The 15,924-nt window shown below is 37.3% G+C and overlaps 1 protein-coding gene across 1 annotated transcript in view; it reads left to right on the top strand.

Moving 5' to 3' along the window:
• The window catches only part of CPXM2 (carboxypeptidase X, M14 family member 2), a 264,562-nt gene that overhangs the window by 220,750 nt on the left and 27,888 nt on the right, over positions 1 to 15,924 (top strand). Inside the window, exon 11 of the mRNA XM_051981609.1 lies at positions 14,826 to 15,123. Coding sequence (XP_051837569.1) covers positions 14,826 to 15,123 — 298 coding nt within the window. The remainder of the gene's footprint in view (positions 1 to 14,825; positions 15,124 to 15,924) is intronic.

Here is a 15,924-nt window from a genome sequence, read left to right as displayed (position 1 = left end):
GAGTCATTCAATTCCAATTGTTCAATTCTGATTTTCAGTGAAGTATTTTATTCACTCACTTTTTAAAAATCTTTTTCTAATTGTCCCATTGAGTTCTTTTGTTCTGTGGAATTTTTTTCCATTTCGCCAATTTTGTTTTCCAGTTCACCAATCCTATTTTTCAAGGATTTTACTTCTTTATCCACTCTCTCTTTAACTGACTTCTCCAGGCTCTTTTGCCAAGCCTCCCTCTTCTTTTCCCAAGCTTCCCTCTCCTTTTGCCAAGCCTCACTCTGCTTTTCCCATTTTTCTTCTAGCTCCCTTGTGAGAGCCTTTTTAATTACTTCTATTAGGTTCATCTGTGCTGAGGAACAGATGATCTCCTCCTTTGGGGATTCACCTGAGGACTGTGTGTTTTTAGTCTCCTCAGGATTTAGAGTCTGCTCTCTATCTGTGTAGAAGCTGTCAAGGGTTAAAGTCCTCTTCAGTTTCTTGCTCATTCTGTCTAATAATCAAAGACAAACTAGCAAAGAAAAACAGAAAAAACTGGAGTCTTTCTTTGGGGGAGGGGCTGGGTGTGTTACCGAGCTTCCTCTACAGACTGCAGGTGGCAGCAGTGAGGCACTAGCCCTACTGTGCTGCGCCTGCGCTCTGAGATCCCAGAGTGTGCTGAGTCACTGGGGGGGGGGGGGGGGGGGGGGGGGGGGGGGGGGGCGGCCAGGTCCCGAGAGACTCCAGCTGTTTGGGATTGTATTCTTCAGCCCCGGTGTTTTTAGCTTCTCTGCTGGGCTGCTGACTTGCTGCCGGAGCAAAGTATCCAGTCCTGTAGCAAAGCTCTCCCCACCCCCTCTCCAGTCTGCTCCCGTGCTCTCACTGCCACTGCCCGCCGCCTGCGCCCGATCTAAAACCATCCCAGCCCTCCAGTAAAGACAGACCTTTCTTGGCGAATCTCAAGGATGGCTTCTCATGGTAACTTTGTGGGGTTTTTTTCAGTCAAGCATTAATTCAGAGGCTTGTAATGAAATGGATAGTGAGAGAAAGCGTAGAGCTTACACAGCTGTGTGCCTCCTCTCCGCCATCTTCCTATTTCATCTTCTTAAAACACCCCAAGGACAACACTTTATCGACCAACTAAAGAATGGGAAGAATCCAGAGTTGGTGAGAAGACAAGATCAAACATTGTGATGATTACAAAAGGAAGTAGGGTAGATTTAGAGGTAGAAAGAAATGTATGAGTCATTGAACTTTAATCCCTTGATCTGGTGTGGAGTTTCCTGATTAGCAAAAAATTAGATGTATACCCTCAAGATAAATGGGAAAGAAAGTTATTTAAAAGGGAACAGGGGCGATTAGATGGGAGTTTTCAACTCAATTTGACATATTTTTAGTAAGTCAATGATGTATCAAAGTATTACAAAAAAAAAAAAAGAAAAAGAAATTTTTCGGTTCAAGATTACATGTTGTTAGGGGAGATAGAAAATGCATACATACATATACACAAATATGAATGTGTATCACAGCATGGTATTTTCATCTTTTTGTTTGTTTCTTTGTTTTTTGTGGTTTCCCCATTTGGTCTGATTTTTCTTGAACAAGAAAAATCTATGTTTGTTTGTTTGTTTTTTTTTAATAATTATAACTTTTTATTGACAGAACCCATGCCTGGTTAATTTTTTACGACATTATCCTTTGCACTCACTTCTATTCCAACTTTTCCCCTCCCTCCCTACACCCTCCCCCCCACAGATGGCAAGCAGTCCTATATGTGTTAAATATGTCACATTATATCCTAGATCCAATATATGTGTGCAGAACCAAACAGTTTTCTTGTTGTACATGAAGCGTTGGATTCAGAAGGTAAAAATAACCCAGGAAGAAAACCAAAAATGCAAACAGTTTACATTCATTTCCCAGTGTTCTTTCTTTGGGTGTAGCTGCTTCTGTCCATCATTGATCAATTGAAACTGAGTTAGATCTATTCTTTGTCGAAGAAATCCACTTCCATCAGAATACATCCTCATGCAGTATCGTTGTTGAAGTATATAATGATCTCCTGCTTCTGCTCATTTCACTTAGCATCAGTTCATGTAAGTCTCTCCATGCCTCTCTGTATTCATCCTGCTGGTCATTTCTTACAGAACAATAATATTCCATAACATTCATATACCACAATTTACCCAGCCATTCTCCAATTGATGGGCATCCATTCATTTTCCAGTTTCTAGCCACTACAAAGAGGGCTTCCATTCCACAAACATTTTGGCACATACAGCTCCCTTTCCCTTCTTTAGTATCTCTTTGGGGAATAAGCCCGGTAGTAACACTGCTGGATCAAAGGGTATGCACAGTTTGATAACTTTTGGGGCATAATTCCAGATTGCTCTCCAGAATGGTTGGATCCATTCATAATTCCACCAACAATGTATCAGTGTCCATTTTCCCACATCCCCTCTAACATTCATCATTATTTTTTCCTGTCATCTTAGCCGATCTGACATTTGTATAGTGGTATCTCAGAGTTGTCTTAATTTGCATTTCTCTGATCAGTGATTTAGAACATTCTTGCATATGAGTGGTAATAGTTTCAATTTCATCATCTGAAAATTGTCTGTTCATATCCTTTGACCATTTATCAATTGGAGAATGGCTTGATTTCTTATAAATTAGAGTCAATTCTCTATATATTTTGGAAATGAGGCCTTTATCAGAACCTTTAACTGTGAAGATGTTTTCCCAGTTTGTTGCTTCCCTTCTAATCTTGTTTGTATTAATTTTGTTTGTAGAAAGGCTTTTTAATTTGATATAATCAAATTTTTCTATTTTGATCAATAATGATCTCTAGTTCATCTTTGGTCACAAATTTCTTCTTCCTCCACAAGTCTGAGAGATAAACTATCCTATATTCCTCTAATTTATTTATAATCTTGTTCTTTATGCCTAAATCATGGACCCATTTTGAACTTATCTTGATGTACAGTGTTAAGTGTGGATCCATGCCTAATTTCTGCCATACTAATTTCCAGTTTTCCCAGCAGTTTTTGTCAAATAATGAATTCTTATCCCAATAGTTGGGATCTTTGGGTTTGTCAAACACTAGATTGCTATAGTTAGTGAATATTTTGTCTTGTGAACCTAACCTATTCCACTGATTAACTAATCTATTTCTTAGCCAATACCAAATGGTTTTGGTGACTGCTGCTTTATAATATAGTTTTAGATCAGGTACAGCTAGATCATCTTCATTTGATGAAAAATCTATATTTGAATGGAAATATGTTTAAAAGAATTGCCCATACTTAAGCTATATTGGCTTTCTTGCTCTCTTGGATGGGAGAAGAAGGGAGGGAAGAGAGGAAGGAGAAAAATATGGAACACAAAGTCTTACAAAAATGAATGTTGAAAGCTATCTTTACTTGTATTTGGAAAATAAAATAGTATTAAAAATAAATTTTAAAAAACACTTACCTGATAAAACATGCCCAAAACAAAGGAAGTTAAAGATTCTGAGAGTTAGACATAAAATGTAGATGAAAGCAAAAAACACAGCCTTTGAGAAAGCACTGAGATGGGACATGAGATTAGAAAATAACAAACAGCCTTATTAGACTGAAACATAGAATTCATGAAGAAGAGTACAATAGAGGAGTATAGAAGGGTAAATGACCCAGATGAGCTGCACTGCCAGGTGGACTTCCCATTTTTTCTACAATTAATTGCAAGTTAACATAGTTGAGCCTATGCTGTGGAAGACTGATTTGATATCAGAGGGTAAGATAGGTTGAAAAAAGGAAAATGCTATTAGCTGGGATAGCAGTAAGGAAGCTATTGCAGTTATCCTTGTAAAAAAATGGTAAGGAAATTTACTAAGGTGATAGGTCTACTTGTGAAGAGAAGGAGACAAATAGCTTCATTGGGAGGTAGAATAGACAGGATTTGGAAATGCATTAGATAAGAGCCAAGATGGCAGAGAGTAGGTAGGACTTTGGCTGAGCTCCTCATGGCCTCCTTCAGATCAACACTAGATCAAGCCTTTAATGGGTTTTAGAGTGACAGAACCCAGAAATATTCAGAATGTAACAAATTCCCAGCAGAATGTATTTTGGAAGACCTTCAGGAAAGGCCTTAATTAGGCGGTTGGGCGGAAGGCATTTGCAGGCCAGTGCAAACACAATGCAGTGCAGTGAAGTGCAGGGAGACTCGGGCAAAAAAGGCTTTCAAGTACTGGGGGAATCTAGTGGGAGGCTCCTAAGCAAAATACGGCAGCATTTGTTGCTACTCTCTCTTGGTGAAGAAACCAGTGGATCAATAGATTAGCTATGAGATATCCAAATCAAATACAGAAGGAAAATAGTGAGCTCCTGAACCCCTTCATAATGTGGAACTTTGTCACACTCACCCAGCATGGAAAGGAAGCCAGAAGCACTAGTTCCAGGGCAGCATGAAATCTCTATATGTAGGTCCATTATCTGTTTTTATTGCTTGTGACACACCCATAATTGCAAAGGTTTGTATAAGGAATTCAGTGACTAATTGGACTGTCTCTTTTGCTGCGGGTATTGCAAAAGTGAATCCTGCAAAGGTGTCTATGACAACATGGATAAAAGACAGGCAACCAAAAAATTTATAATGGGTCACATCCATTTGCCAAAATTTCATTGGGTCTCAAACCATGAGGTTTCTTCCCTGAAGGCAGTATAGGAACGTGGAAAGGAAGGCAAACTGTACAGGTTTTTACTATGCTCTTAGCTTCTTCTCCTATTATTCCAAATTGTAAACGTAAAATTCGAGCAGCCTGATGATATTTAAAATGAGATTCTTGGGCTTCCTGAAATGAAGGAGTATTGGCCAGCATAGTTAGAAAGCTATCTGCCTTTGAATTACCCTGAAAAATAGGACCTGGAAGTCCACTATGAGAGTGGACATGCAAGATATAAATCTTACCTGGATGCTTTCTCATTTGCTCTTGAAGTTCCTTAAAGAACTGATATATATTAGAGGCTACAAATTTTATTTGGGCTGTGGCAATTCTTTTTACCATACCTACTGAATAGGCCGAATCAGATATTTTATTTATATCTCCTGGATAATAAGTAAGAACTAGAATGATTGCATACAATTTACTCTGCTGAGTGGACTGAAGAGGAATTCTGACTACTCTATTTGTAGTTAAGTCCTGAGAGTATACAGCACAAATATTATGTTTGGATGCATCTGTAAAGATCGTTGGTCCTTTAAGAGGAACTTTAGAAACCTTTTCTTTAAGAATCCATCGCTACTTATATAACAGTCTGGTTATCTTTAATGGAGACCCATGTGTAAAATTTGGAGCCATGGCTAATAAAATTTGCCACTCTGGGATGATTTTGCATCACACATTGATTTGTACATTAGTGTAAATGTTGGAATCTTTACAAACTGCTAACTAATTAGAGTTGATCTAATCTTACAAGAAGATGTTTTGGGTAGAACCTGAAACAAGGTACTAAGTAGAACTAATTAATACAAGGCTTGTGTTCACACCTTTACTCATTGGAGTTCACAAGTATGCCAGCTTCACAAAGTAAACTTTCTAACTTCAAGGGAGTTCACACCTCCCTTAAAGCTCTTTGGGCCAGAGAGCACTATGGGAGAAAACCCATAATCCCATTCTCTCAGAAGAGTCAGATATAAGGCCAGTGATGAGAGATCTATTCCTGAATACATTTTCCACTTGGCTGGCTGGTCACAGAGGAGAGTTCAGCTGGACTGGAGAGGAGCTACCCTGGTGGCAGACGAAGAGTTTTCAGAGGATAAAGCTACAAGTGAGAGTTCAGTGGACAACCAGATTCATCTTCATCTCACACCACTGTGGTAGGTGGCTGGGCTCCTGCACGCCCCCCATTGAGACCAAGCTGGTCTGAAAGACTCACCAGAAAGCTAGCCGAGCCCCAAGAGAAGGAAACAAGAGATTCATTCCATCTCTGTGCTGGTTGGAGGTTGAAGAAAGCAGAGGCAGAGGCTAACGGACAGAACCTTTGGATTTGGAGATATTTGGAGGGCTCTAAGCTAAACCGGCTGTGTTTTGAGAAGAACAAGAACTCCAACATTTGAACTCACTACATGTAAAAGGTGTATATCTTGTCAGGTCTTATCCTAGATAATTGTACTGCTCGCTTAATGACCTTTAATAAAATTCTAGCCACAAGCACTGGATAAGGAGTAAGGCTTTGTTCTGGTTGTTCTGGAAGGTTCACCCACTCTATCACACTGTCTCCTTGACTGCTGTGGGTGTCTCTTGTGTAGCAAAAACTGATATTTCCAAGGGTTTTTGAGTGAATCTTTCAACCCCATTGGATAAACCCAGTTCAACTTCTCTCAAAGCCTCTTGAGCTTCTTTTGTAAGCTGGCATGGCGAGTTTAAAGCACTGTTTCCTCTTAAAATGTCATATAATGATTGTAATTGATAGGTAGTCAAGCCTAACACTGGATGCATCCATTGGATATCTCCTATCAATTTCTGAAAGTCATTTAAGGTGTTTAGCTTCTCTGTTCTTAAGGAAAGTTTTTGTATTGTAAACACCTTAGGGTATCCTAAATGTTGAAAAGGAGCATGTCTTTTGAATTTTTTCTGGAACTATGTGCAATTTGTAGTTCCTTAGTGTTTCCATGGTCTTTTGTAGACATACTTCTAACATTTGTTCCTCGGGTGCATATCCCAATATAGCATCCATGTAATGTAATAACATTACTTTTGGAAATGATTTTCTTACTGGAGTAAGAGCAGTAGCAACATACATTTGACACATAGTGGGGCTATTTTTCATTCCTTGTGGCAAAACTGTCCATTCATATCTTTTATAAAGCTAAGCTAAGTTAATGCTGGGCACTGAAAAGGCAAATCTTTTCAAATCCTCTTTATCCAGAGGGATAGAATAGAAACAATCCTTAATGTCTATAACCCAAAGAGGCCATTCTCTAGGAGAATGAGTAGGAGTATGGAAGTCAGGCTGAAGAGTTCCCATAGTTTCCATCTTTTCATTTACCTTTCTTAAATCAGTCAACATCCTTCATTTTCCAGATTTCTTTCTTACAACAAATACTGGGGAATTCCAAAGACTTAGAAGGTTGTAAGGTCCTGGGTCAAGATGCTCCTATACTATATCTAATAAGGCCTGAATTTTATTGCTACCTAAGGGCCACTGTTCTATCCATACTGGTGTATCAGTTTTCCATTGGATAAGAACAGGTGAAAGTGTTGGCAGGCCTTCAACAGCAGCCCTGCTTAAAAAAACAAAGTACTCATTTTTAACCCTACTTGTTGTAAAATGCCTCTTCCCCAGAGATTGATAAGAATTTTTTCAACTATAAAAGGAGTAAAAACTCCTGTTCTATCTTCAAAAGTCCATCTCAAAGGGTAGCAGTAACTTCAGCTGCTATTGATTCTCCTACGCCAGACATGTAGGTGTCTGCCTTAATATTTGGCCAGTGACTGGCTGAGCCAGTTGGCACTTCTAATGACTATACGGCCTGCCCCTGTGTCTACCAATCCTTCTAATAGTATGCCATTTATATAGACAGTGACCATAGGTCAATCAGCTGTCACAGCTGCTGTCCAGTATATTCCTGGATTTTATTGTTTGGAGTCAGAATCTGGGCGACTATCACCAGATTGCTTATTAGAAGTCTGTATCAGTAAACCCGATGCTACTACTTCTCCTGGGTGATGTCACACATTATCTACCTGTATTAGTGACTGGAATATTATCTACACATTCCCCAGGTTCCCAACATCAGTGTATGGAGGGACACTGTTTTGTAAACCCTCTCAGGAGGTGAAATGTTCAAGCCTACTGAGGCTGGAGGCAAGGGATCCATAGGCTGGAGAGGAACAGATTTCACCTCTCCAGGGGGTATTTCAGTTGTCCCAGCTGCATACCACTCTATCCTCCCCATTTGGAATCCCTTTTTCCCATCAGATTGCTTTCTGGCTGATTGATTGTGTAATCCCCTTCTGCCATCAGACAGCTTCTTAGCTGATTGGTCATGTCTGGGTACTGGGCTTCTAGGCACTCTCTGGGTGTAGCATTAGCTGCCATCATGCTCCAAGTGTTTTTTGCCTGGAGCCCTGGAGCTGGGCCCCTCATCCCATTTCCCTGAATCAGTCTACATTCTGAGGCGCAATGGAAGCCTCTGTTGCATTTTGGACATGGGTATCAGGTCTTGTTCTCTCACCCTGTTTTCTCACTCTGTATACCAACATTGAGCTTTCAGATGCCCAACTTTACCACATTGAAAGCATTGACGAGTCTCTCTGGAAGTCCCTTGCCAAAAGGGGCCCTGTCTTGCCATGTTGGGATCTTGGGAAGTCTGCATCATAGCCTGGGTATAAAAGGCATTTGTGCCCACTGTGGCACAGCGTCTTATGAGCTCCTCTAAAGAAGCATCCTTGCATAGTCCTAGTATAATTCTTCTACAGACCTCATTAGCATTTTCTTTAGCAAGTTGCCTTATAATGTCTGTTACTGCATTTTCACCATTACTACTTACGATAGCTGTCTGCAAACGTCCCGCAAAATCACCAAAGGGTTAATTTGGCCCTTGTGCAATTTTTGTGAAGGCTTCATCCTTGTTCTTATTGGGCGGCAAAGTCCATGCTTTGATAGCATTAGCAGCAATTTGCTCATGTGCTGCTATGGGGTAATTAATCTGTACTGAAATTTCTGCATAAGAACCTACACCTGTTAGTTGGCCACAGGTGATTGGAAGATTAACTCCACTATGACTATTTTGTTGGGCTTGTATCCTATAGAGCTCACTATATTTAGAAAGCCACAGCAAGGTTTGTCCAGGTTCTAAGCATGTCCTTGCTATAGATTTCCAGTGCCTAGAGGTTAAGACTTCATAAGCCAAATTCTGTAATAACATCTTCACATAAGCTGATGTAGTGATGTAGCCTCATAAAGAGTGCAAGCCTTTTTCAGGTCTTTGAGGATTTCTATATCAAAAGGAGTGTATCTTCTAGTTTCTTGACCTGAAGAGTTAAACTGCTGAATCACAGGATACATTTCTAGTTTCAAATCAGTTATATCCTTCCCTTCCTCTGTAACTTTAAGTACTGCCTTTTGCAATCTAGTCCTAGGAGGGGGTGATTGCTATGGGGGTGGTGCTGGTGATATTACTGCCCCTCCCACTACTTCTCCTCCCTCCATTCCAAAGTGTGAAATTGATAGGGGCATGTCAAGAACCAGTTCTGATTTAGGCGGGGTTAAAGCTGCCTTGTGAAAGTGAGAATCACCACGCCCTTCACCATGCTCTTCATCATGCCCTTCATCCTCACTTAACTCCTCATGTCCTCTGATGATATCGCTATTAATCTGTTCTTTGTCTTCCTCTTTTTCCTCACACTTCCTCATCTGGCTGTTCTGAAAATTTTTCTTTTTTCTATAACTTGCAGGGTTCTTTAAGGCCAATTGTATCATGTTGTATATATAGAATATTTCCTTGGAAATTGAACCAGGGCCTTTATCATTGTAGTATTCACATAGTTGATCTCCTTCTTGTTTCCAATTATCTGGCCCTACATCTTCTTCCTTTAATAACCAAGGGGATGTACGTTCTAATGTACCCAAGAGTCTAGCGATCTGCGACCAAGTTATAATTGTCTTGTTCCTTGATCAACTTAAGTATCCTTTCTATAGCACCCCTGCCCTGAGGTGGGGTTCAGCTAGAAAAGGTTACTAGTTTAGCCCTTAACAAAGTAAGTTCCCTGTTTGTCTATTAAAATATTCACCCAATTTCCTAGTCATCAGGGACTTCTTCAGTGAAATTGGGGTCCTTGGTCCCATGATGGGCACCAAATATGATGATTGCGTTAGCACCCTGGATGCCTTAGAATCAGCTGGAGTCAGGATAAGCAAAAGTCCTTGATCTTTGTTCTTGGTCTTTAGAGGTAGGAGTGAATTGGATGGATGCAGAATCTCCATGACCTCTCCTCTTCGTCTCCTGCCAGAAGTGACCCTGGCTAATCTTACTTCATCTACTAGTCCCTCCTACAATTCTCTTATATACCAATTATTGAGCTAGCACAGAATAGTGGGAAGGGCCATTTTCCAAGCATATGCCAATAGAATATTTTCCAATTGGTAATTAGCCTTAAGTACTTGGTTGCCCAACTTCAGTGCATCAACTCAAGAGTTTCAGCCCTTTACAGCATAATAGATTTTGCTCCAGCCATTTATCTTTACTCTATATGTATCACTCTACTTTAAATATGTTTCTTCTAAACAACCCATTGTAGGATTCTGGCTTTTAATCCACTCTGCTATCTGCTTCTGTTTTATGGAAGAATTCATCCCATTCCCATTCACAATAAAAATTACTAACACTGTATTTCCCATTATCTTTTTATCTTCAAGTTATATTTTTCTCTTTCCTTCTCACCTTTTCCTCCTTACCAGTGTTTTGCTTTTCACTGCCACCTCCCTCAAACTGCCTTTCTCTTTTATAATTCCTCCTCCTTTTATTATCCCTTTTCCCTTCTATTTTTCCTTTCCCCTTTCTTCTAGTTCCTGATAGAAAGTTTCTACATTAAAATGAATATGTCTGATCTTCTCTCTTTGAACCAAATCTGATGAAATTAAGATTCACACAATGCTCTTCTTCTTCTCCTCTTCTTTCCCTCACAGTAAGAAGTAGTTTTTGCCTCTTCATGTGATGCAATTTACCCCATCTTACCTCCCCTTCCCTCTTCTTCCAAAACAATTCCTTCATAGCTTCTTTTTTATATGACCACAGAAATGTCAATTATACCACTACCTACTAATATTTACTTAGAGGGTAGATATTTTAGAGGCAGATATTTTAACCTTTTAAAAGCACAATTAATTTTTTTTTATTTAAAAAGCACATTTTTGTCATGATGCCTTATTATGACAATATACCAAATTTTATGGAATGTAACCAAAGTAGTTCTAAAGGGAAGTTTTGTATCACTAGTTGCTTACTTGTATAAAATAAAGAGAAGCTCAATGAATTGGGTATGCAATTTAAAAAGTTGGAAAAAGAACAAATTAACCCCCTACAATTCAATACCAAATATGAAATTCTGAAAATAAAAGGGGAGATTAACAACTGAAAATAAGAAAACTATTTGGCTAATTAACAAAACTTAAAATTGGTATGTAAAAAAACAAAATAAACTTTTAATTTGATTAGAAAAAGGAAACAAAAAAATCAATTTGCTAGTATCAAAAATGAAAAGGGTGAACTTTCCACAAATGAAGAGGAAATAAGAACAACAATTAGGACCTATATTCCTTAGCTATATGTCAATATAAGTGATAATTTAAATGAATTGATGAATATTTACAAATATATATATATATATATATCTCACCCAGATTAACAGAGTAGAAAATAAATTACTTAAATATAGTCCCATTTTAGAAAAAAAAATTGACAACCTATTAATCAATTCCTAAGAAAAAATTTCTGGGTCAGATGGATTTACATGTGAATTCCACCAAACATTTAAAGAACGATTAATTACAATTCTTTACAAACTATTTGGAAAAATAGGAGAAGGAGGAGTCCTATCAAATTACTTTTATGACACAGATATGGTGCTGATACCTAAACCAGGTAGGGTCAAAACAGAGAAAGAAAATTATAGTCCAATTTTCCTAATGGATATTAATGCAAAAATTTTACATAATATATTAGCAAAGAGATCACCACATGTTATGCTCATGATGATATACCATGACCAAGTAGGGTTTATACCAGGAATGCAGGGTTGGTTCACTATTAGGAAAACTATTAGCATAATTGACTATCCATAACTAAATTAATGGAAATCATATGATTTTCTCAATAGATGCATAAAAAGCATTTGACAAAATCCAACACTAATTCCTATTAAAAACATTAGAGAATATAGGAATAAATTGAGTTTTCCCTAAAATGATCAAATAGTCTATTAAAATCATCAGCAATCATCATATGTAATTGTGATAAATTAGCATTCCCATTAAGATCAGGGGTGAAATAAAGTTGCCTATTATCACCATTGCTATGCAATATTGTATTAGAAATATTAGATTTGGCAATAAGAGAAGAAAAAGAAATAAAAAGAATTAGAGTAGGTAATGAAGAAACAAACTTATCATGGTATAGTTAGAGAATCCTAGAAAATCAACTAAAAAACCAATAGAAACAATTCATAACTTTAGCAAAATTGAAGGATGCAAAATGAATCCACACAAATCATCAGCATTTCTATATGTTACTAGAAAGTCTAGCAGCAAGAAATACAAAGAGAAATTCCACTTAAAATTACTGCAAATTATATAAAATATTTTGGAATCTACCTACCAAGGAAAAGTAAGGAATTATATGAACACAATTACAAAACTCTTTCCACACAGATAAAATCAGATCTAATCAAATGGAAGAATATCAAATCCTCATGGGTAGTCCAAGCTAATTTAATAAAAATTGCAATTCTACCTAAATTAATCTATTTATTTATATCATGTATATGAATTTATATGGTATAATTCATATTATACCAATCAACCAACCAAGAAATTATTTTATAGGGCTAGAAAAAAAAAAGATAACAAAGTTCACCTGTAGGAACAAATGGTCAAGAATTTCAAGGAAATTAATGAAAAAAAGCAAATGAAATTGGTCTAGCTGTACTAGATCTAAAACTATATTATAAAGTTACAGTCATCAAAATCATTTGATTTTAATTTTTTTTTGGAGGTTAAGTTCACAAACTAGAATAATCAATAACTATAGTAATCTTGTGTTTGAAAGACTCAAAAACCCCACCTTCTCAGAGAAGAACTTATTATTTGACAAAAATTGCTGCAAAATTGGAAATTACCATGGCAGAAATAAGGCATTGACCCACATTTAACATCCCATACCAAGAGAGGGTTCATGATTTAGACACAAAGAGTGATATTATAAGCAAATTAAAAGAACAAAGCATAGTCTTTCTCTCAAATCTGTGGAGAAGGAAGGAACTTGTGACCAAAAAAAGAACTAGAGTATGTTATGGAATACAAAGTGGATAATTTTGAATATATTAAATTTAAAAGTTTTTGAATAAACAAAACCAATGAAGACAAGATTAAAAGGGAAAAAGTAAATTGGGAAAAAAAAATTACATCTAAGGGGTCTGACAAAGGCCTCATTTTTAAAATATAGAAAGAATTTACTATAGAAAGAAAAACCCAAATCATTCAAGATAGAGATCAAGGCTAGATCTCTACATTTGGGAGTTTTCTGCATAAAGCTAATAATTGAATTTACTAAGGCCAATGAAATCACTATCAAAGGGAGATAAACAAAAAGACTAGAAGTGGGGTTTTAGTGAACACCTCTTCTGAAAGCTTAAAAATTGAATAATGAGGTAGCAGAGGAGACTGAAGGGAGCTATCAAATAGGTAAAAGGAAAAAGCTAAGCAAGTACCCTATGAAAAATAAAATGGTATTACCATTCCAGATCATCATTGGAAGGCCAAACAAAACGAGAAATGATTTTTTAAAAAAGTCATCAGACTTAGCATTAGCAAATAACCTTGAAGAAAAGAATTTTAGTGAATTATTAGAATCAAAAACTAGATTTTCAAAGTTTGGGAAACTAAGATAATGGAGGTATGAATAGTATTTTCTAGGAATTTGACTTTGAACAATAGGAGATATGTAAAATTCAACGGGATGACAGAATCAAAGGGAAATAATTTAAAGAGTAGGGGACTGACATCAGGGAAATGGCATAGTCAAATAAAAAATAAAGGTTGGGGAACATACATCAGAGAAAGAAACAAGAGAAGAATAAATTGAAGGAAAAGGAAGAGAGACAGAAAGAGACAGGGATAGAAATGAAGGAAGAGAAAAAGGGAAAGTACAAGGAAAGAGAGATAAGGAAGGTGAATGATCAATCAAGAAGGCAGGTCTCTTTTGGAGAAAAGGGAGGTGAAATTTCAAGGGCATGAGTAGAGGTGTTGGCAGTGTTCTGAAAAAAGGCTACCTCTTCTTCAAAGACTACAAATTAAGGAGGAGAGAAAATGGAGCAGGATAGAAGGATTTGAGATGTGGAATAGGAAAAGAGGAAACTTTTAATGGAGGATTTTAGTTTTTTCAATAAATTATGTAGTAAAAGAAAGCACAGAGATTGGAAAAAGGAAAGAGGAAAAGAAGCATTTCTTTAAAGCCTAGGTATTGTTGCTATTCCTATTTTATTCTTGAGAAAACTGAGGCAATTTCCAGATGTTAAGTGACTTACCTATAGTCACATAGCTTAGACTGGATTTGAACTCAGATTTTCCTGACTCCAGGGCAAACAATCTGAGGAGAAAACAGGCAGTGTGAAACAAAACAATTGAGAGCTATATGTTAAAGGAGGGAGAGTGGAACACAGTATGAATTCATGAATCCTTCTTCAAATGATCTTTCTGTTTAACAGTATGAGCTCTATATTCTCTTCTTCTGAGTTAGAGAAATTAATTTAATTTGGATAAATTGGATAAATTAAATCAGCTTATTGAATTCAAATTTTGTGTTAGTCATGGACCTAAGGGCAATATGGCATAATGGAAAGGGACCCGGATTTGGACACAGGAAGGTTCAAATCTCACTTCATATACTTACTAGTTGGAATAACTCTGGAAAGTCACCTTATTTCTTTCTCCCCTCATTTTTCTCATCTTTAAAATGAGGGGACTTAATTCCGTGACTTCTAAAACTCCACTTAGGTCTTAATCAATGATCCTTTGCTTCCCAATAGACTAGCTTCATGATACCTGTAGTGTAATAATATCAAGCTGCCTTTCCTTCTCTTTCTTTAAACATAGGTGGCTCTTGAGACAAGGGCAATAATAGCCTGGATGGAAAAAATCCCCTTTGTGTTGGGAGGTAATTTACAAGGAGGAGAACTGGTGGTGGCATACCCATATGATATGGTTCGATCATTATGGAAAACGCAGGAGCAGACACCTACACCCGATGATCACGTATTCCGATGGCTGGCCTATTCCTATGCATCGACCCACCGGCTCATGACAGATGCCCGGAGAAGGGTGTGCCATACTGAAGATTTTCAGAAAGAGGATGGCACTGTGAATGGAGCTTCGTGGCACACTGTTGCTGGAAGTAAGTGTCCGGTAGAAGTTTCTCCCACAGTTTCACTGTGTCACAAGTTGAGCTGGGCCTGATACTTTGCAATTATAAAAGTAGCTAAATTTTCCTACTTTTCATGGATAGCAAATCCCTGTTAGGTGTTTTTGATACTTTCCTTAGTAGGGAAAATAGAGATGGAAGTCAGATTTAAGTGCTTCCCTCAGTCATCTATTGCCATTCCACAATCCTAGGAAATGATCCTGGTTTTCTCTCTCTCTGTCTCTGTCTCTCTGTCTCTCTCTTCCCCTCCCTATTTCCCTCCTTCCCACATCTCTTTTTTCATCTTAGATCTTAAGAACATTTTTCTCTGAATGTTAGTCCCCTCACTGTAAACTGGAGATAATAATAACAAAATTTATTGTTAGAATCAAAGGAGATGTTTATATAGTGTTTTTGAAACTTAAAGCACTATAGAGGGTGCTTCTAAGTTCTGGATCTTTAAACTATTATAACTTTAAACTGCACAAAGACTTTTGGGACATCCTATATATATAAAAGTAGTTACTACAAAGAAACTACAGAAGTTTCAGCTTTGATATCATTAGAGTTTATGATTTCTCTCAAGGAAAGAAAACAAGTACTGTTTCCTGACTGAATAAAAAAGTTGTTTGTTATTCCTTATCTGGGATTCACAGTGTACAAAGGATTTTCATTGATACATTAAATTACATCCATACCAACCTCATTACATTTTGAGAGAAAATACTTTATAAACTTAAAGTAGAAATGTGAACTATTTTATGCTAATATCATTGTTAATTATCAAGGATTAAT

Source organism: Antechinus flavipes, chromosome 2, assembly GCF_016432865.1.
Source record: "Antechinus flavipes isolate AdamAnt ecotype Samford, QLD, Australia chromosome 2, AdamAnt_v2, whole genome shotgun sequence".
Taxonomy (NCBI): Eukaryota; Metazoa; Chordata; class Mammalia; order Dasyuromorphia; family Dasyuridae; genus Antechinus; species Antechinus flavipes.
The sequence above is the reverse complement of the archived record's forward strand: the minus strand, read 5'-3'. Positions and strand labels throughout refer to the sequence as shown.